Source organism: Scylla paramamosain, chromosome 16, assembly GCF_035594125.1.
Source record: "Scylla paramamosain isolate STU-SP2022 chromosome 16, ASM3559412v1, whole genome shotgun sequence".
NCBI lineage: Eukaryota > Metazoa > Arthropoda > Malacostraca > Decapoda > Portunidae > Scylla > Scylla paramamosain.
The window spans coordinates 4,523,549-4,547,125 of NC_087166.1; the positions used below are offsets into that span (position 1 = coordinate 4,523,549).

Here is a 23,577-nt window from a genome sequence, read left to right on the forward strand (position 1 = left end):
CATATGCAGGAGGCTGGACACAAGGGTCAGGAAGGGCGCTGCACCGAGGGCTACACTGGTATTCAACAACCCATGAGTCGGAGGTAGACCTACACAGGCCTCTCCACGATGTCACACACGAACACAGACACAAACACTCAATTCCACCACCAACAACAGACCAGAACACCCTGCTAGGCCAGGAAAGGAGAATGACAAGTGATCTGACATACGTGACAAATATGCTCTCTTCACTGCGGCTCTCGGCCCTTGACGAATGCAATTACATCTTCTTGTATGAGGCTCTGAGAAGCCTCTGCCCCTTACCATTAAGGAAAGGAAGAAAAAATACCCGCTTTGTGTAAATAAATGCAGGTTAAAAGGCAAAAAACTACATTAGAAGACAATTTGTTCGGCTTGACAGCAGGGCCGGCGGGAAGGGGAGGCGAAGAATGAGGTGTCCCTGACGACAATGCACACTGTAATGTTGGGTTTGGTGCTGACCTGGCGCTGGCGCTGCTGCTGCTGCTGCCTCCCTCACAGGAGGTCGCGATGCTATTCTCTGCCCTCTATACAGCAGCCTGGAAAGAAGATAAATGAATCATTAATAAGTGATATAGGACATTTTCAACTTTCATTCTGTATTAATGTATATACAAAGAGTAATTTCTATGTTTATCTTTAACTGTAGAAACAATCAAGCGATCTTTAATTTCGCGGGGCTGTTCTCGCCAGGAAGTGGCGGGTTGATGCAGGTATCGCGAGTAGAACTTTAAGACTCTACTAGTTACATAAAAAAAAAAAAAAAGTTTGAAAGTAAGAAGATTCCTTCCCCTTTTTTTTTTTACCTTACGTCCCAGCGGCCACCCAGACCTTCTTGTCTGCAAACAGTTTTGTGGAAAATCCCTCCAAGGCGAGGCGATAAACAGGCGATCTGGGTGGATTTTCTCATTGGCTGGGATCCTTCAGTCCTTTTACAGCAGTCTGATCTTATTTTTTTCTTTGGCTGTATTTTTTATGTATTTTTTTTTAGACGGGGAGGAGAGCCCGGAGGCATCATCTGGGCTGTGGGTCTGGCCTTAAGAGGGTATTTGTATTCTCATCCAAAAGTAAACTACCTTTTTCTCCTTGTTCCGATGGATAATTCACCCCCTCAGCACCCGAAACGTGGCCTATAGAAATTCTTGCAATCCGGCCTTTTCTTTGTTGCACTTTTTATCACCTCTGCCCTTTCTACTCCGTTTAGCCATGCTCCTCCTTCGCTTCCTTTTTTTTCCCTCGAATCTCTCCAAAGGGTCATCGTTTATTTAGCCCCCGGGGTTTTGAACTGCACCATTCGGCAATTAGCATTTGAATATATCAGCCATCTAGGGTCCGTTTTTAGCATTCTGTCTCCCCATACTTGAGCAGGCCAAGTGTAGGCCGATATAATGTGCGGTGGGTCGGCCTGCACCATTATCTAGGCTACCTCTCTCACTTCACTGCCGCCACTGGAAATTCCTCAGAACAGTTATTGCTGAGTAAAGAAGAGGAGGGGAAGAGAAGGGGACAGAGAAGAAGAGAAGGTAGAGGAGGAAGTGAAGTAAGACTAGTGTTTATTTTGATGTGTGAAGATTCGTAAGTTCAAAAGCATGTTATTAGAATCTTTACTGCCCCTTGTTGTGGTTACTCTTTGTGAGGTTTCTATATGGCGTGGGTCTGGTAACAGTGAGCATCACTGGTATTCTCTTTTTTGTCACGGTGAGGACATTCGGCCACATATGGCTTAGATCCTTTCCTTATTTATTTTTTTTAGACCCTTGCGTATAGTTAAGATTAGCACGGTCAGTTAACACGTCCAGCTGCCATAACCATCACCAAGCCTCCTGCGTGTCCTAAACAAATTGAGAGCGACGACCCACCACGATTAGCATAAAGCTCTAATCAGATGTGTCGCGGCGGTGGTGTCGTTGGTGTCGTGCGCCTTCCTTCCTGTCTTCCGGAGGTCTGCTTCCCACCGCCTAATGGCCGTGACGCTCGCGGTTTTATGCCTACTAATTTATATCGACTTTTAAAGCGACATCCATCACATGAGTTGTATAGGCCTAAGAATGTTTTTGGAGGTACTCTCGATCGGCTGTGTTGAGCGCCGGCAATAAACTGCAATGAAAAGGTGACCAGAGGAGGCCTTTTTTCATTTCTTTTTTTTTTTTTTTTCGTGAAGGCAGATGGGTGGCCGCCTCACACCATGCTAATGATGGAAACGGAGTCCCCTTCTTATGTCTTTCCCCCCCTTAGCCACCTGGACACCGCCATCTTGCAAACATTCTAGCGCAGCACGGTTATGAAGGCGCCCCTAGCTGACAGGCACAAAGCGGCGGGGCGACCCACAGACTGTCGCGCCGGGGACACTTGAACTCCAGCCATAGATGTTGCGCGCCCTCCGACCCTCACACTCCCAGAAAACTTTTTCACGCTCCATTTTTTTCATTCATATGTGTTCCCCTTCTTTTCGGATACTCCATCTTCTGTCACTTCGTCCCTCTCTCTTTGTCTTGACCCTCCCTCACTCTCCCACCCCCTATAAGCCACTCTTTCACCTTCGCTCACTACTATGGTTCTTATTATTACGTTGCTTTCCCCTGTGCTAACGCTCGCTGCGTTCAAGGAAATGTTAGCCTTTGAGTTCCTAGGAAACAAGACACCCTCCTCCTTCTGCTGCCTCCCCTCCCCACCTCACCAAGTCTTCCCACAACACCTTCTAACAGCTGGACCCAACCGACCTTCGCTCCCCTTCTTTTTCCTCCTCCCCCCCAACTTCTTCCCCTTTTCTCTCCCTCCTCCCCACCCCTCCGCGGGCACTGTAGTGGGGCGGCAAAAACCACTCCACTTGTCAGGTAAAAAAATCCTTCGCTGCGCACTGAATCATGAGTCCTTTTTTGCGCGATTTTGCAAATGAATGAGCGCATTTATGCTTCACAGTCTCTTCCAGGCCCATTCAATTGCAAAATTAGGCCAGTAGGGTATAAATCACTTACTTCGTTATTCTGGCCAAAAAATAATACAGAAACCACTTGCTAACGTGCTATGCTGGCGACCTGCTGGCTTATGATAAAGAGGCTGCGAGGTATATCACCACCCGACAAGAACCACCATTCTTTTATACGGCCTTTTTTTTAAACCTCCCCCAAATTTTTTGAAACCATTCCTACGGTGAAGGGAAATTAATATCCTTTGTATGACCAAATAATAGAGGTTCCAAGGGGTAATTTAATCTTAGTCTTTAAAAATTAAAAGAAAAATAACTAGAATGGGTAGGAAAAGGATAGATATTTTTTTCGTGTGTGTGTGTGTGTGTGTGTGTGTGTGTGTGTGTGTGTCTAATAGGGTATTAATCCTCTTGACGATAACTTTCAAAAAGTGAAATAACTAAAGATAGATTGATGGATTTGTCACCATCAGGCGATGGTAAAACGAGTCAGTCCTTCCAGAGACGAGGGAAAGTATGACTAGTGATTTGTGCGAGTGGAAAGGTCTGCCTCGGGCCCCAAACGTCTGCCCAGGTCCTTAGACGGTACCTGGCGTCTGTGAGGGAGGCCAGGTGGTGGACGGGCGGCAGAAGTGATAATAGTAGAGGCACTGGTGGAGGTGGAGAAGGGGATGGTTCATGTTATGTTTGATAAAAGACGCATAGGACCGTCGCACATAAAATCAGACACATCTCAGCCATCCCTGAAATACCAGGAGGATGTTACGTGCTGATTCGCTACGTCGCGAAATTTAGTCGTTTGGTTACGTCTTCTTAGGTGTCAGCGTCACCCTGCCCACTTCCTGCCATTGTCTTGTGAAGGCCTTGTATGGGGAACCTGACACCATTGTGACCATGGAGGCCCAAGGAAAGACTTAGGCGTTTTGAGGCTTTGACGGAGTCTCTGAGGTTGCCTGTAGCAGGAGCGTCGGCGGCGTGATTGATGACCGGGTGAGGGATGAGGGGATGAGGAGGGTCGGGCAGCTGCTGCACGGAGGGTCAGAGGTTGTCACATACAGGGTCTCGTCGTTGGCCGCCTTAGAGACCTCAATAGGCTCACAAGAACCAATCTCTCTTAAGTCCCCTAACAGTCGGGAGCTCTCGCACGTGCTACCATAATCTAAATACCGTGCCGTCACCCCGTGATAAGAATATTACAAGGCTGGTGCAGGGCATGCTGACCCAGAGTGGTGGGCGGCGAAGGCAGCGGCTCGAGTCGTGCTGGCCTCAGGCGGGCTGGCGGGCGGCACGCGGGCCAGGTGACGCCGCCCGCGCTATCCCCAATCTACACAGCGTAATCAGCTCACCTTTGTGCAGGTTTGAATGCATTGTTCGCGTCTCAAAGCAGAAGAAGGTTAACAGAGTTTCCTTGATGCGTGTTATTGATGAAAGATTTCGAACTTTTAGAAGACCAATAAACCTCACTTTCTTAAACTGAATCAGCAGCTCAGGTTACATTGGAAGCAGACTTAAACGTGAACCAACCAGCCAGTCAGCCCATCACGCTCGATCATCAATCTGTTATCAGGTAGTTCTTTCAGTAAGCCCGTCCACACTATGGTCTTTATGAGTAGGTGCGGTAGTGGCCTCATCTTCCTGCCCGCCCCACCGCCCCACCGCCCCACCTCCTAAGATGCCGATAGAGAGAAAAGAATGGTGGTTAGGGATATGCGGGCTGTCACGATTTAGGGCTATATATTGATTAAGTCTTGCGTGTCCTCCCGTGCTAGTGGTGGGCGTTTTGATCATCCAGCGAGGCGGTGAACTCGTGTTCGCTTGCGGCGCCAAGACAGTGTACCCAAGAGGAATGAAATATACGAAGGTGGTTGTGTAATATGTTACTTAGGATAATAACATTTATAGATGATGTCCAAACACAGGAAGTTGTGAGTGTGACGTGCATGACTAATTGTGGGGAGGACAGCTGGTGCCTCCCTCTCGGCCCTGCTCCACCCCGCAGAAGCAGAACGTAAGCCAATTTATGGCAGGGACTGGGCAGAGGCAGAAGGGGCGTTGGTGGTGGCTCGTCCTGCGCCATGTCACTCTCCGGGAGACTATCGTGATCTGGCCCGATACAGCCTCCATCTTCCAGTATGTGGGGGATGGAGGGCCCCCTACCGCTTTGTCCAACTCTCACTCGGCCTGATGTTCCGATAACCAGTTTAAACAGCGGGTCCTGCATGTCCCCGTCAGGGTTTTGTAATATAGAAATAGTGGAGCCACGCGACCCCTTTGTGCTTAGAGATACACACGCCTACACAGTAATCCACAGCCCTGGCTGAGTGGCACACTCGCCCCTCTGGTCCCCAGGCGTAAAGGGGACAACTGCCGCCTCTACCCTTCGCTTTTGTAAGTTCTGATGGAGCGTGGTCGTGTTCAGGAAGTTTTCGTAAATAGACGAAATTTTGGAATTAGCAGGTTATTGTGCTCGGGAGCTATAAAGTCTTTCACTCCAGGTGGAAAGAGTTATAAACATTTTCACCCACGCAGACCAAACTGCCGTTTCAATCTCCAATTATAACTGTCAGTATGTTTACAGATTTCATCCTTTTAGAGTTTGGAAGTTATTCAGTTAGCTATCTATTGTGCTTTAGAATCGTCTTGAATGGTGTGGTGAGGAGGGAGGCGTGCTGGCCCATCAGATGCTTCTCTATTCTCAACCAATCACGTATAGCAACCTTTCTTTGAGCTCATTTCTGGGCGTCTTTTCCCTTGGTACAGTACTGGGGACAGCAGCTAAGGGTGGCCATGGTGGGTCGCTATTAAACTAGACTCCGAGAAAAGTAGGTATGTGCCCCTGCATTCTTTTTCTACAGTTCTTAAACACAGTGTTTTAGTGACCCTTTCCGAACGATAGTGCGACAAACTGCCTTTAACAACGGTAATTTAACAGAAATATCCCCCTTTTACACCTTTATTACACCCTAGTTGGGACGATGGGCGTGAAGGACAGCGCCACCCACACCTCTGCTTCGGGGGACCCAGATGATAGTGCTCCTGCCCCTTGGAATCATGGGGTATCATCGCGACGTATATGAGCTAGAATTCTTCTCTTTAAATATGGAATTTCGCTTGATAAATTACCATAAATCTTTTGATTGTACCCTCGTAATTTGTTTGATAAAGAAAAAAATGCTTAAACGCTCATAGCAATAGATGCGACTGGCATTCTGGTTTACCAATGCTGCACCTACACTGCCCCTCATCATCCCTTCCGTGCCTCCCATCCACGACCAGTCATACAGGTTTACAGGTCGCTTGAGCCAGTCAGCCATACATACAAGGTACAGAGGACGTCTGGGTGTGGTTTGAGGGTTCCGGCAGCCACGTCTGAGAGGACCTAGACGAGGAGCCGTCGGAAGTAGATGTCTGTCCTCTAACACACACACACCCACAAACACACACACACACACACACACACACACACACACACACACACACACACACACACACACACATATATTATTTGCAATGCATCATCTAAATATCATCTTGGCCTTCATTTAATCATAGCCGACAAAAGACCTGAAAGAGCAGCCAGTATGATAAACATGATACGACATAGTGGCGTCTGAGCAGCTATTGTTCTACGGGACTTAGGCTAGGGGCCGTTGAAGGAGGACAGAGGTGTTAGGTCTACAAGGGATTCGTCGTTAGCCAGCGGTTGGGGAGGAGGGCTTATTCAGCAGGGGTCGTGGGCGTGGGGTGGACGGCCGTGCCACGCAGACCACATCGCCCAACCGCCATCATGGACCAGACCGCACACTGCCTCTTCCTTCTCATTCTCTTCTTCTTCCTCCTCTTGACTCGCCGTGCCCCTCGTCGCAGGTTGTGTCGGCTGTGTTCCTCTCCCGAGTCCCTTCTCCTCCCTTGCCCCTCGCTATTCGTCTATTGTCGCCTTCTTCATTGTCGTCACCACCCTTATTTCAGGGCTGACTCTTCTATTGTGGTGCCCCGACCCTCTAGCTGATCTCTGGTTCCTCATAATCTCATGTCGCACTGTATGAACCATTATAACGCCGTGAGGTAATGAAAGAAATCTACATTCATGCAAATACGAAAGAGAAAATGCGTGGAATTGTGCGTTTCTTAACCACTTGAGGGAAAGCTCCAAAGTTCCGCCCTCATGTGGTTACTCATGTTGTTTCCTGTCGTAGCCGCGACCGACCCACTCTCTCTCTCTCTCTCTCTCTCTCTCTCTCTCTCTCTCTCTCTCTCTCTCTCTCTCTCTCTCTCTCTCTCTTGACAAGACCAAACATGCTGACCACCTTCCACACCAACACCAAACACCCAAACCCGAGGCCGTCCGGAGGCTGACCACATGGAGTTCCGGTGCCCGTGACGACGCCGATGTAGGCATGGCCAGCTAAGCCATTCTTCCGGCCTCGCAGAATGAGGTTATTAAGACACCTCAATTAAGCATTACTTGCAAAAATTTAAATGTGCTTGACTGGGATGTTTCACTGGTCTCAATATTTTTTTTCTTACACACATTCAAGGAAAGTAAGCGGATAGTTAGTAATTCACTTGATGTAAAAAAGACACTATTTCAATTCTGCCTAGTCTCTCTTTGCCCCTGTCTAACTTGGTGACTTCCGTGTCGCCTGTGGGAAACAATGATCTATGGTGTCCGGCCAACGAGGGAATCCAATCGTAAAAACACGGCTTGATACTTTTCCTCAATTATTTATTTATTTATTTTATTTATTTATTTTTTTACGATTTTATGAGGTTTGGAGTAAATCCAGAAATAACAGCAGTGTCAATAATATATGTACATGGTGAAGAGTGAGTGACAAGACCTGTGGTGAGCGGCGCCGCATAGGAGGGGAAGCTGCGGGAGTCTGGCTACTATTAGCATGGCAGGTGTTGCGTGAAGCGGGTGGGTGTCGTGAGTGTAGCGTGAAACATTGTAGTGGTGTCCTGGGGGAGGGGCGGCTGAGTAGGGACACGTGTAAGGTGTGCGAGGCATTTCGACCAATCAGGATGGCGCGTGCGTTTGACCGGATGTGACGTCATATTATTACTAGAGCCACGAGTCTGCAGGAATAGAGCCCCACCCCAGCAGGCAGGGGAAGGGAGGGGCACACACCTTGATGTATGGGTGATCTGGCTACACACACACACACACACACACACACACACACACACACACACACACACACACACACACACACACACACACACACACACACACACACACACACACACAAACAAACAAACAAACACACACACACACACACACACACACACACACACACACACACACACACACACACACACACACACACACACACACACACGTACAAGAAATATCAGTATGTCACCATGACGGTCACATTTGAGCATTGACTAATAAACACGGAGGAGCAGAGTTGTGGAGGAAGGGGTGTGGGCGAAAGCAGGAAGCTGGAGCATGTGCCGAGGGTGGAGTCCCTTTAAAAGTTATCCAGCCAACGCCTCTCATAATTATACTAAATTATATTGATGCCGTGTGGGTGCCTGCCTCGTGCTGCCATCAATTGTTTTAATATTTGAGTAATATTTCCCTTGTAAAGTTAAGTACCATAGAAATGCAATGTTAACCATCTCACAAAGATCAACATGTAATTTAGCTTTCATGATGCTTTCTTCAATATATCAGTTTCTATGATGAATTAGTAAACATGCATTGGCTGGCCAAGATTGTGGTGACCAGGACTGAACGCCTCAGGGTACCACCGCCGACCTAATCTCCCACTCTCCCTCAACACTATTGTCTCTGATCCTTATTTTGTATCGAGGTGTGTGCCCGCGTGGTCAGCCGGTGCTTCTGGTAATGCCTCCAAGAATTTTGTAAACACCTTGTTAAAGGGGCATTTGAGAAGGAGGAGGAGAATAGGGAAAATAGGGGACAGGGACCATAAGAGAAAGTGGAAAAGCCATACACTGGGCAGGGGCTTTTAGTCTCGCATTGTTACCAGGGAAATGTTGATGACAAAAACTTAATTTTTTGCTACATGCTCCCTGTACTTCTTACTAAAACGGCACATTTGACTGAGAGTAGCAGGAATGTGTTTAATACTTGACTAGCGAGTTCCGGTGACAGACTGCAATATTGTGCGAATGTACGGAGTGTGTGTGTGTCATTGTATCCGTGTCACTGTGTCAGGAAGTGGGCATGGCGTGTTGCTGTGGCACGAGCCTGGGTCTGTGCTTCACACTGGAGGGGCGGGGCTGGGGACCATTCATTGGTGAACACGTGGGGGAACTGCACACTGGTTGAAAACACTCCAGCCTGTGATTAAGGCCTCATCTATGGGTGAATAGTTGAAAAGGGGAATTGTATGCCTAAAGAAAGCTGATATAATAGTCCTAATGGGGTGGGGGAGGACCACGGTAGGGCAAGAATGCGGCCACAGCATCTCGAGGGACGGGAGTTGGGTTTCTACCCTGCCGGAGCATCGCTTCGACCCCGAGGGATTTCAATGCCAGTGGAGATAGCAATCGAAATTATAGGCTCAGAGGGTCCTCTGTCGCCCAACGTGGCTTATCAGAAGGAATCTCTGCCCTGGTTGTAGCCCACTTTGGCCGCATGCGAAAGGGAGGCAGAGAACGTCCTTGCCCCGATAGGACTCAGCCAGGGGAAAAAATCTACCTCCCAAAGCTGTGGCGAGGTATCTTGGCAATAACTAGGGTGGTCGTAAAGAGCGAAGAACAGTAAGGTTCTCCCTGGAAAGCCTGCTGGTGAGTCATGGGTGTGCGTGCGCGCGTGTGCCATCATCAGCAATGCCTCGACGATTCCTTTGTTCACGAGGCTCCTCAGGGGTAATTAAATGTTGTCTAACTTTTTAAATGGGTGGCTGCCCTCGAGTGGCGGAGCATCTGGTGCCTCTGAGGGGATCAAGGAGCCGGTAATTGATTCGTAAGGACGCTGTCATGCCCCGCTGATGAGAGATCGCACCTGGAGGCCCAGTGGCAGAGCCCGAGGCCTAAGAAACACCTCGATGGTTTCAGTAACTCGGAAAACAGTGGTTACCCTTGTGAACATAACTTGCTTTTTCCTGCCATTATCTTGCCATTATTATGCCTTATTGTCCAAACAAAACTCTGTTTGATATGTCTGTTCAGTGTTGAATTTGTTGCCGTGGCGACAGAAGATGGTGGGACAAAAGACTCCTGGGGGTAATGAGCTGCAAACTGACCATCTGCAGACTGCTTTCTCGGTGCTGCCCTTCGATGCCCGTGGGTGAGTCTCAATCGATCAGCGTCCCCCCTCGCAAGGTGTTCTGTCCAGCGGGCTGTGGAGACATCTGCTTGTCGGCGTTCTCTTTAACCACCGTTCGCGGAGGGACGCATCGATTCCAATACTCTTAATTGCTGACAGGAATAAAAAAAAAACTTGAACAACGAAAAAATCCATCATTGAGCTGAATTAAACTGCTGACAAAAAAACTCAGCATACATATCAAAAGGTTTAAACTGTAGTACAAACATTCACAAAAAGTAATCACACAATGGTACATTACTTCCTGATAAAAAAAAAAATAATAACGTTCAGTGTACATGCGTATGGTGAGGAACTCGGACGCCGACGCGAGGAAATGATGTAACAAAATGAACTGCTCATGAATAAACCGGACATGCGATTGACTCTAACAGTGAGTAGATTTCTTTGCTTTTTATTAGATTTCATTGGAGGTCCCGCATTCCTTACATTCTGGATTCTACATCTTTTTCCTTGCTGCCAAAAGTGTGATTTTTCATTCCTCGGGTGAAACGTCTGCCTCTGAAATCTTTTCAGAATTCTGCTCAAATACCATAAAGTAACGCACACATTTGTATCCTCAGTAGTAAGCAGACGAACGAAAGTCTCTGGATTGCTTGACCGTTACGTGTTACCAGTCTCTTCCAGGTGCAATGGTACGGACACGTGCCCTCTCCCTCCTCCTTCCTTCCCCTCCACTTCTATCTTCTCTGCTGTGCTCCTTTTCCCCGACCCTCGCTCCTGAACTCGCCCATCTCCTGCTTTTATTCACCCAATGCCTTTTAACTCCCCTCCACCCCCTAACCTCGTTTTCTTTTAGACTGGTTTCGTTTTCTATATCCCAATCGCCGCACCTTCTCCCTTCCTTTTCGTAGCGACGTCTGAGGCGCCGTCTACTGCCCCACAAACCGGTTCTGCTCATACATCCTTCTGCACTTTTCTTCAAGGCTGAGCATCTCTTCTCCCAGCAGGGGCTCACGGAAGGTGTCCAGGCCAAGATCAGTCAGGTATAACGCATTATTGAAGACTTGTGACAAGAATGTCTCGATGCAGTTGTAGTGGAAGATCCTTGCAAAGTTCTCGAAATATAGTGACTGAAATAGTGCTCGGGTCATGTTTCTGGCGGTGGTGCGGGCGAAGACGCGGCAAAGACCAGGTCCCCCACTCAGACAACTGGGCCTCAGCCGCGACCCTCTCTTAACCAAGCTCAGTGAGGGATGTAATTTCAGTTCTGTCTCTGTACCACTCGGGGGTGGGGGATAGAGGGAGGGAAGGAAGGTGAACACTGACGCCGGCCCGGTCGGCGTTCGGAGTGCGTCGTTGTACGAGGTGGCCGCTGAACAAAGAGAAATAGTATGGGAAAACGAGGGCGATGTACAGCGGGAAACAGACAGACTACTGGCCAGCTTAATATCAAAGAGCTGCGCTGAGGCACCTAAGGGAACTCACTTCCTTCACAGACATTAATAGGACTGCATGTAACAATGTCCTTATTTGGTTAATATGAGATGATAACAAAATCTCACAGATAAGCACGCAATGACGGAAGAAGACTTGAAAAAGATATATAACTTTTAAAGTGGAGCAAATTAAGTAACGTTGGGAATGACCAATCAGTCCATTTGGTAATACAGATTCCATCCTGTGGCACCTCCCCTGATGAGCCATAAGTCACAGCTTCCTTCCTGTAATGAACCATTACTTCCCAATGCCCTCCACAAATGTCACCTAATTATTATTGCCTTCGCAGAAGTGTCCGCCCTCACACTTTTTTTTTTTCGGTCGATGCTGCGATGATTATGTAGGGACAGCAAACATAAACTGTATGTCCACTTCAGTGGCGGTTGTCCAAAATCCTTGCAAGGGAAGAAGAGCAAAAACATGTCATCCTTTAGTGTTATTACTGCCGTGGTGGGCATGAATAACATAACTTTCCGTAGTAAAGAAGCACACTTCTTCCTTTGCGGCTTTCAGATCTTACGAAGGGTGTGAAGCCTCTTTTATATCACCGATGCTTAGGTCTTTCATGATTTGTTGACACTCATGAGGCGAGGTCTGGGGTCTCTCGGTGCAGTGTGGTCATCCCTTCCTTTGCTTGCGGAGGGTTTTCACGGCCATTCAAGCAGGACAGTGTCGACACAATAGCGACGCTCTGCTCGAGGTACTGGGAGCCCAGTTTATATCCTTCATTATGGTTAAACTCTGCTATAAATCCTGCTTTACTACCGTTCCTTTATGAATCACTCTAGTGTTAAAGTTCTTTGGCACTTTTCTATTGCATGCTCGTCAGGATGCGCTACTTACACTAAATTTATGGCATTTAAAGCTTGAGTATATGGGCAGTTTGGTTTGAGAGACAAGTGAAATGACTGTAACCTAAGACCACAAGTATTTCTCCTACATCCACACTCACCTACATCATAAGAGAGACAGCGTGGGACGGTGTCCATTCCTGCAGGAGTCCATACCCCTCTCCCCTCTCTGCCTCCTGGTTTCAATCCCCCGTCAACGCAAGTTTTTATCTACCTTGGAATAGGACCCCTGATTGCAGCCTTTGGCACCGACGCCTGCTGGTGGGTTGGCAAATGAATGCAATTTGAGCTGCAGTTGATCCTCGTGGGGTTCCCGGTGTTGACTTATGGGTAGAATTTCTCATCAGATAGAAGACGCTTTCACACGCCTCCTGGATCATCCACCGTACAAACATGTTGCTTATAATATTGATGAATGAAATAAACATTGTCATAGGACAGTTAAGCAACATGATAAGGGAAGCAAACACTGCTGGTGTGCATATGAGGCCTCACGTGACTACGGCTTCTCCCATCCAAGTGCTTTCAAGCGCCTCGTTGGCAGGTATTCAGCGAGGAGCCCCAATGACTCGGGGCAAGACAGTGCCGCGCCACCCCTCCCGTACAGCTGAGGACCTCAGCCTTCATTACCGCCAATGAATGTCTTCCTCACACACATTTAGTTCCCTACTTGTGTAGCTGAGAGTCGTGCGAAGGTTCAATGGTTGTGAATGTCTTGGACGCCTCTCGTAGTTCAGAGAGTTTGTCCTTGGATTTAGGACGCATTTGCTTAGCTCTGTATATGTTAAGACGTCTGGCAGGATGAGATTTAACGCTGACGAAGGCTGTGGGAACGTCTTCTCTCGTTTGTTCCTTGCTGTGTCGACACCTAAACCGTGGCTAATTCTATGATGCAAAGTCTGGAGCAATGGAGGCTATAAGCTCTTATATATATATATATATATATATATATATATATATATATATATATATATATATATATATATATATATATATATATATATATATATATATATATATATATATATATATATATAAGGGAGTATCGTAGATACGATTGTTCCCCAGCGTTCATCATAAATGCTCCTGCTGCCTTTAACAACTACATGATGAAATGATGGCGTGTACCCTTGGCATACTTTAATTCATTAGAAAGAAAAGTGGCTTACGAAGAAGTTAAATATTCATTAATATAGTAATAGTTTCCTTTTATCGCTGCTGCGGACATTGAAAAGTAATGAAGCTGAATTACCACGATCATCAATATCTGCAGGAGTATTATGCAAATACCTGTTACATAACGATATCGAGTCTATTTAATAATTTTTCTCTCGCCTTCCCCGTGAGAACCCTCATAACGCCCTCACAACACCTGCCCCCATGAGTCACTGTTCTGGCAGTAATGTGGGGATTCAGTGCTTTTTATATAGCCGAATGTGGTCAAGTATGTCATTAATGTGAGATGTTTCAATATACATGATGGCGACGAAATGACGTTCTAGATTTGTATGTACTTTCCATGTGTTGAAAAGATACTTCAGGAACAGGAACCTCCATTGGCCGCTAAGGCTCTCATCTGAACACACGTGTTGGGCGCCGTTCATTAACACTAAATTATACCAAGTGAATTGCGGCAGGAGCGAGGCAGCACGCTTGGCTGTGTTGTGCAGCGTCACCTGCACAGCTGTGTGTCTGTCTGGTGTCTGGTCCACATGTGTGGTCTTTGCAGATATAAAATAATTCTCACCAAGCACTTTACTTGCCACACCCTGTGAGGACTTAACTGATTGGTAGTTTTTACCGCATTCGCGTGCCACAGTTACTACACTTTCATCCAGCAAAAAGCCTAGATGATGCCACTGAAGCTAAGTTGTCATCACCTCCACATCTCTATATCAGTCTTTTTTTTCAGGTGTTCACAGTGTTTCAAAGATAATTTATTAATGTTTGTGTGACCAGTATCGAGTATCACTTCACAAATTATCTCCAGCTAATGATCTATTTTTTTCCATAAGGGTTAAGGAAGAGAACTAAGCGCCATCTGGCAGACGGGTAGCGTTGCCCCACCTGAGGCCTCTGGCCCTGGTCATTGGTTACCTGATATGACTCGTTCCCCCACCCAGGCAAGCGACCAGCCTTCATGGCAACCGTCCCTTTGAATAAGCTTGAAGCTTTTTTCATAATTTTAACGAAAAAAACATTTGTTACACGAGCATCTTTACCAGGTGGATTCCCCATTATCACGATCACAAAACTAATTAAAACACAGGTTTTCAAGGGTGATTACTAAGCCATTCATTTTCAAGCATTTCAATGAAGTTGGAGATGGTGCCTCTGTCTGTTCTTTGCCTGTGTTCGAAAGGGTGACATGCGGGGCGGGCAGCATTTCACACAGGTTGAGGCGCCTCGAGGGATGTAGGCCTACAGGTGAGCGGAGTGGTGTCGCTGCAGAATAATTGGCGAATGAAATAGGATCAGCTTATTCCTAAACCTGCCGGGATCTTTGATTACACCCGATCATGTGTTGTGAAAAAGTAATAGGCTTAATTCAGGTACTGGTAGTCGGTAATGGTGCGCGCGGTGGGGTCGGTGTGCTGGCGATGGAGGCCTAGCCAGCTTGGCCTTATTTGCATATGATTGGTTTGTAAGAGGCAGGCCTAGTAAATTGTAAAGGTGAATGCAGCAGCATTTCTGTGGGTTCCTCTAAGCCGATTACAACATTCATCTAACAACTGCATCCCAGAGGCATAAGAAAAAATGCATATGGGCAAAGGGCGAGACCTGAAAAATACTTCAAATGCTTTATCACCTGGAATAAAGAGCACAGCTAAAAACTAGTTCTACGTATACATGGGCCATTCCGCTTAATGCGACGCCATAGAGGAAAGTGCGTATATATTCATACAAAAAAGACATCCACTGATTTAGCTCAATATAGATAAAATAGTTACTTAACTATTGATACAAAGTTGTGTAACCTAGTGTGCCATGCCGTAGCGAAGCTCTGGCAGCATGGTAGCAACAAGAAGCCGGGAACGGGGAACCACGTGGGCGGCGGAGAGACCCAAGCCCTTAGACGGTGTGGAGAAAGGCAGTGTGTAGCGGGACAAGGGTCGGGAGGGGGTGGGGGTTGATGAACTGGGCGCAGAGGGAAGGAAGAAATAAGGCTGAATGATGTTTGGTAAGGCCTCAGGGAAATAAGTATTTTCATTCTGATATCATTAGACTGTGAATTATAACGATTTTACTTAACTTTTATCATTATATACTTCATATTATACATTAAAAGGCAGAAAATGAAAAACTATATTACTGCGAATGGAACATTTATATATTAGAAGCTGCACCACGTTCTGTGGTAAAACAAGATGCTTCCACGACCTAAAAAAGAAAAAAAAAACAGTCGTTGGACTCCGATGTCCGCCATTTTTAAAAGTCCAGGTGTTAGGAGAGGACCGCGTGGCTGTAGAAAACGGAGGATGGGATGTTCGGTGTTTCTTGATGATACTCTTTACGATATTCTGCCACTTTCAATGTAGTGACTCTGGAGGACTGTGTGGTTAACTGAAATCTGTAAAAGAACTTTCTATAAAAAAACTAAACTGCTTAACCCATAAGTAGAGCATTTAAATCTCCACGAGGTGTGCTGTAGACGTTGGACAAAAGAGGTCCGTCTCGCCTCGGGGCCCACAATGCCGTCTGGCAGCTGAGGAGGGAGCCTTCCTTTCCACGCAGCCCACAACCACCTGGCACAGCCGGGCTCCCTCTCCACCAGGCAAAGACCTTTACCTGTACCGATGAAAACTTAGATTCCCGCCACATGCTCTTCAAAGTCCAGCTCCACAAGGACAAAACCTCGACTCAGCTTCCGAAATTTGGGAAAGTGAAATAAGGAATTTTACATCACACCGTCTTCATTCATTACTATTCTCATAAGTTATCGTACAAGTTTTGTACACGGCATACCATTCTTTGTCAGGAGCAGCCCTTTAAACAATACGGTCGAGTAACCACGATCCGGAAGCAGCAGCGGTAGTACGTATACTATACAACAAGAGCGCCAATGGGCACGCCGAGATAATTAGAGCCACCCGTGTTCAAGCCGGACGTTCAACCCTTTAAAGCCCAATGCAACAGTGGCCACGCGCCGGAAACTCAGAGTGGTTGTGTCCGGGATGAATGTAATTTTCGGGAATTTCAACGCAGCGCTGGTCGTGATCAGAAGCGTGTCGCGAGGCTGGGATGCTGGGATGCTGTTTATCCATTTTTATTCGTAATATTTTCTTACCATATTACTTATTTTTTCTTAATCCCTCGGTTATTTTCTTCATACCTAAAACGGCGTTCCCTTAACGTTAGTGATGCTGCTCTGAAGCACCTGAATAACATCTGAGGAAGCTGAGGAAGCTGTCTCGAGTGCCCCACCCTACACGCTTCTCTTCCGTTCTCTCACTTCCTCTTCCTTTTCCTCTTCCTCACGTGGTCCCTTTATTTCAGTCGCTTTTTATAGAGTTTCCGGTGCTATAAAATAATATTTTTCATTTGTACTTATGAAGTTTTTGATGTACAGATGGAAAATTGCGAAATAACACTTTACCTACATAGCAATATATATATATATATATATATATATATATATATATATATATATATATATATATATATATATATATATATATATATATATATATATATATATATATATATATATATATATATATATATATATATATATATATATATTTATTTATTTATTTATTTATTTATTTATTTGTTTATTTATCTTTACTTTTTTTTCAAGAATAAAATAAACTTAAACCGAACTGGTGAGCTGCGGCGTAACATGAAAGCGTTGTTTTAAAGGGCGGCTGTGTGCTGCAGCTGCCGGGGCGAGGAAAATAGGTCCCCAGCGCGTTGAGGACTCACCAGGGGTGCGTCTCCACCCGACGCGCGCGGTTGCCACATTCATTCACTTTTCCATTACTAATGTCAATCTATAAGAGTTATATATTATATTTGAATTTATATTTACGCAGTTTATTAAAACAGATTTTTTTTTTTTTTGTATTTATATAGCCAGTTCAATCTATAATATAGAAACACAACACAACTGAATGAAAAAATGTATTCTAGAACAAACTAGAATATTTTATAGAAACTCCTGTTATTACTTCATTGTAAATGACTGTTTCTTGAGTAAAACCATTTGGATGCAAATGGAGCAGCTGATGCAGGATTTTCGGCCATACGCACACACTCCGCAGCCGCCAATGGGCCTCGCGTCTGGTGTCTCCAAATCCCCCTCAGCTCCCTGTTCGACACAACAACAATGCAAAACAATGGGGCGAGCGAGGACAATGCTGCCCAGCCGGAGGGGCACAATAGGCCTTGCAGGTCGCCCTGGAGAGGGACTCACCCTCGGAGGGATTTCTGGGCCGAGGGGCAGCGGGGTGACGAAGGGCTACTGAGGGCTCCCGACGGTCTTCAAAGTTCGCCCGCTGGGTACAACAAGAATCGTTTCGAGGTTTGAGGCTTGGAGCGGAGGAGGGATTATTGTTGCAACTTGTTTTGAGGTCTCGTATGATTGTCATCAAGACGGGTAGTCTGTCAGAGGCTGTTGTTGAACCCAGGAGGCCAGCCTCCATGGCGATGGTGCCTGGGAGCCGAGACTAGTGAATAAACCGCGTCTTAGACTCCCCACAATTCATGGCAGTGGGTGTTCTGGATTATTGTTAAGTTCTGGTATCGTTAGACGTAATTGCTTTAGTCCTGTGGAGATAACTGTGGGATGCAAGGAAGCCACACTTAGGAAATGATGTTTTACTCACTGAATTGTCGTTTGTGAAGCGTGAAAGGATATAATTTAGGAGGTGCGACGCATGCCTCCTGCAGAGGACGTGGCAGGGGGAGTGCGAATTTTCAGCGGTCACACCCGTTCGTCAGTCTCCTTTCACTGTGGTCTCGTGGGTATCTCTGGGTTTCGTCTCCCGCGGTACTGTACTTTTCTGTCAGTGCTCATGTTTACCAGACAAACCTTCGTGACTCTCGTAAGCTTACATCTCAGATAGATTTGATAGATCGTTCTCTTTGATATGGATATTTGAGCCTGAAAACAAAGAATTTTCCTTCATCTCACGAGATACAAATCAATTACAGCCAGATTGGTTTTCCAGGAAATTCAATATCGAGGGGTTTGTTCAAAATTACCTGTGCACTTCAGTATAGTTATATAGCGAATATTAATTGTTAACATCGGTTATGACCTCACTTTTTTAAATTTCTTTTTATTTTCTTTCCAGAACCAGAATTCCTACAAGTAGAACCATCTGCGCTTGCTGTGGCCTCCATCATCTCAGCTGTGCGAGGACTGATTCCCCTGTCCGAGTGCACCGCTGCCCTTACCACCTTCGCAGCGGCTGTTAACCTCGACCCTCATGCGCTTCATGCTTTAGTCAACCAAGTAGATCTGGTCGTCGAGAGAGAAGCCATGCTGGTGCCCAGTCCTGTGTCCACTCAACAGACACAACAGCCTCTCACCCCAACAAACAAACAGCAGCCACCAGAACCAATGGAGTTTTTTGATGTACAGAAGACTCCCACAGAAGTTACGGATATTCACTTCTGATGTCGAGACAGACGACAGTAGCGGATGGCGCTGCTGCTTGGAGTCGTCGAGTCCGCCTTGTGAGTGCTTGGTTATTAAACCCGTAATAGACGTGTTGCCGGGACGCGGGCCTCGCTGCTTCCACCTTCAGCTCAGGTACAAAGTGGGTCGGTGAAGCCTTCGTGCAAGTCCAGACAAAGCTAAACATGAGTGTTTCTCAGGATGCAGACATCACACCACATCAGCGTGAATTCCTTTGGCGAGGATTCACATACACACATACATTTTTTTTTTTTTTATCAAGGGACTTGAAGCCAAACCAAAGACATGATGAAGGTGGGGTGGTGGTGGTTCTTTTGGGTTGGGTCCTCACTGCCAGACGTTTACATGAAAAAAAAAAAAAAAAATTCTAGGGGAAAGTTCAGCGCCATCTCTTGTAACCCTGAGAGCCGGCACGCGTCCTCCAGGCAGGGCGATCTGGCTCATACCAAATGGTGTAGATCTCAGTCATATTTTGTATCCAGTCAAAGTCACGGGCGGGGACACATGAGGGTAGGTCACCCTCAGCTGTCAGGTAACTCATGTCACTTAAACACACACACAAAAGTAAAGAATTAAATTTCAATCATAGTACTATGAAACATAGAAGCAAATCTGCATTTATTTTGAGATATTGTGACTGACTTGAGTTACAAAAGCAGCAATCCTTCGTCCCGTTCCGGGAGAGCAGTAGTGTAATGTGATAGCTGCTTCAAAGTCAGTCAAAATACTGTGATGAAGTTGGGACCGAACTGTCCTATTATGACACTGATTTAGCTGCTGCATCACACCTGCTCGGAAAAGTTCCTGTGTGGGACCCCAAAGTGCGTTGGATAAAACGTGTCAGTATTATTAAGTAATAATCAAATCTATGTTAATGAGATGTCAGAACTAAGGTGCTGTAAATTTCGATTCTCAGTGTTTGTTCAAGCCTGAAATACACCTGTCCCAGAACAAGGTGCCGGGCATTACTTCCGCCAGGTGCTCTCGCTCAGTCTGTGTGCCGGGCAAGCATAATGCAGGAACAAATTCTTATGATCTCGTCGGTTGTGTGAGGAAATAATGCACAAATTTTGTACTCTTGTATAAATTGTATCATGTATATAGTGTAATTACTTTGTTAATATTGCTACCATAGGCTATTCTATAATATATATTTTGAAGTGTTATAGTGTCACTTCGATGAAAGAGGAATCTTCGTTCTTTGAACAAGGAATCTTTGAGTAACGTTACACATTGAGTTAACGCCATTCACACTGCACTGGTCTCCGGAAGAGTCCTTTGTGTTGACTCCAAGTTACCTGAAGAAGTGCCTTGTGAAAAATCAGTGCCTTCATTTGTTGAGTATGTGAAAACTTCAGGCTTATTGCTTGCCTTCTTTATTCTGTACGGTAAATTGTGCCTTAAAATTGTTTCTTAACAAATATTGATTATTTTCTCGTTTGTACTTAAGACATTTTCCGTCATAATTTGTTAAGAGAACTATATTTGATACTCTGATTCATGCACTGCGAGGAGCAGACATGTTTTCAATAATGTAAAAACAATGTTTCATGACAAAAAAAAAATCTTGTATGCTATTTATGTTTGAGTGTCAGGGTGTGAGGGGCAGGGCGGGGCCTGCCTGGGCCGGCCCGCGAAGCCTGCTAGCGGCCGTAGCTCTAGTGTAGTGTTGAGCCTGGTGTCTCAGGTGTTCTCTAGTCGCGTTTTCTTGTTGCTGAAGGGTCTCGTTTTGATGGCTCGAGTTCACTTGTACGTTTTTTTTTTTTCAAATTTGAAAGTTTTTTTTTTATATATATTTAACATCCTATGATAAATGTTTTATAGGTTCCTTAAGATATGGGTCCTTGTTTTGTTTAAAGTTTTATCGCAAGTACTGGTCCTCAGTAACAGCCGTCATGGGTAGTCTTTTTGCAGCAAGTTGACAATGTTTAAGCTATGACGTACCTCTCAGCCACGGGGACGCCATAGGCTGTTAAGGTACAACGTGAAGGAAAGTCAGTGAGTGGTCCCTGACGCACACTGAAACACTGCCGCGCCTCGTGGAAGGCGCCTCTCCTAAACTAAGCTCAGTGGTTAATACACTGTACAAAGTAATGCACCTCACTGGTACCGCGTGTCCCAGTGCCACCTAGTACAACCACTGGAGCAGCTGTTAGTCGCAGCGCTCAGGAAGCTGCTTCACCGCGTATGGTTGGTAGACCAAGCTATGCATTAAGTGATTGAAAAATGATATTTGTACTCGATTAATGTTTATGTTCCGTGAAAAAATTTACTTCGTATCTTGGGATGTAATTATTTATATTATAAGCTGTGTTCTGATCAATAAAATGAGAAGTTCAAACATCTCTTTCTCTCAACTCCACCCCTACCTGTGTCTCGATCCCGGGGACACCACACCTACTCACTGCTAAAGTATCAAATATCAGCCTACCTGCTACAATGTCTGGAAGAAAAGAAAACGTTTAGTTAATCCAGAGGAAATATAAAACTTAACAGTAAGATGATATCTAATCTAGTCATCGCAAAATATATGCTGAATTTGAAATATAGCTTTTCCTTTGAAGTATAAAGCTGTAAAGAAAGTGTCAGCAAGCACATCATGTCAGACGTGTAAGCCACCATAACCTGACTGAAGAGGATTCTTGATGAAAAGTCGTGATAAAATTTCTATTTTGTATTTCAAGTTATATAACTTCACTATTAATCATGAAGAAGAAAATAAAAAATAAATGACATTAAGGTTTAGGTAAGTATATACCATGAAAATGAACAATGCAGTAAATAAGATGGCCAATAAATAAAAATAAATAAATAAATAAATAAAATAAAATACATAAAACGCCAAGAAAATAACAACAAAAATACTAAATGCATGCAATGAGGTGACCCGTGACTGGGAACAAAGACAGTATAGCTAAAAGTAAAAATTAATAATAAGCGTGGGAAGGCAGCCTGGCGGGGACAGTACCAAGGTGACGAAAACTCAAGTAGACAGAGTACCAACCTCGGGACGGAAATTCAGGGCGACACGGGCTCATTGAAGTGGAAATCGAGTAGGATGAAATTTCAGCCACAGTACCAACCTTCATTTTTGGGAATAACCATTATCAGGTGGAATCTGAGATAAGGTAACTTGGGAAAAGTGTTCGGTGTGAGAAAGTGGTTATTGGCGATGTTGATTACGATGATAACGGTGATGGTGATGATAACGACTCACTGTATCAAGAAACACGGCAATGAAGGAGATATTATGGATATGTGTTATAATGACAATAAAAGAAATATACTGATATTCGGAAACGATTTCAGATAATATATCAACTTTACTTATAGCAATAATTTCAGTCCCCTGAGTGTATGAGAATATAGGGGACATAACTAAGGACAACGAAAAGCAAGGCAGTAATTATAGAGGAGCAGTGTGTTCCGTTTTGCTTCCTCGTGCTGGGAGGCCCCGCAGACCACACCCCGGCTGCCCCGCTGACAGGATGTGGTAAGGAGCAGCTCTCTCAAATTCTTCACGTAAGCCGAGACGATTTCACGAAGGGCAGCTGAACGCAGGTGGAGATTACTGTGAAGTGCAGCCTCAGGTACCTGCCGGCCGATACAGGTGCAACCCCCGGGCGACAGGTACCACCCAGGAAGTGCGGGTTACCTTGCCACCATAGAATCAGGTGTACCATTTAACGACAATAGATTGTAATCGGTACAACCAATTACTACCCACAGATTACAAGGGATTACAAAAAGTAAGAAAAGGTAACTGATGCTCCGAAAGTGTTTTATCTTACCTTTCCGTACCAACGATTAGTACATGGGGATTACTCGTTGTCACCTAAAAAGAAACATTTTTTCTTTCTTAGAAGGCAAATACTACGAAATACAAAGACCAGCAGGCTACATGGTGCCAGTGTATTGCAGAGAGCCTGAAGGTAATCTTGATATGTGTGAATGTACTCCACATGAATGAATGATTTTCAGCGACATCAGTATCCACTGGACACGACGAGTGGTTTCTGAGAACAGCGGGTCTATTTTCTGTAGCTTTTATTTGTTATTCAAGTACAGAAAAGTATATCATCAGCAATACTATTATTATTATTATTATTATTATTATTATTATTATTATTATTACTATTATTATTATTATTATTATTGTCATTATTATTATTATTATTATTATTATTATTATTATTATTATTATTATTATTATTATTATTATTATTATTATTATCATTATTAATATTATTGTTATTACCACTGTTATCATCATTATCATTATTATCAGTCTACGTAATTCCACTGCAAGACAAAGGTTTCTCCCATTCAGACTAAGCTAAATGCCACATTGTACTGGCTTAGCATTCCTTGGATGGAAGCTACAGCA

The 23,577-nt window shown here is 45.1% G+C and overlaps 1 protein-coding gene across 1 annotated transcript in view; it reads left to right on the forward strand.

Annotated features, from left to right (window-relative positions):
• Nucleotides 1–21,531, forward strand: part of LOC135107903 (G1/S-specific cyclin-D2-like) — a 37,084-nt gene extending 15,553 nt beyond the window's left edge. Inside the window, exon 4 of the mRNA XM_064018280.1 lies at nt 18,844–21,531. Coding sequence (XP_063874350.1) covers nt 18,844–19,169 — 326 coding nt within the window. The 3' untranslated portion in view covers nt 19,170–21,531. The remainder of the gene's footprint in view (nt 1–18,843) is intronic.
• Nucleotides 21,532–23,577: the final 2,046 nt, after the last annotated feature.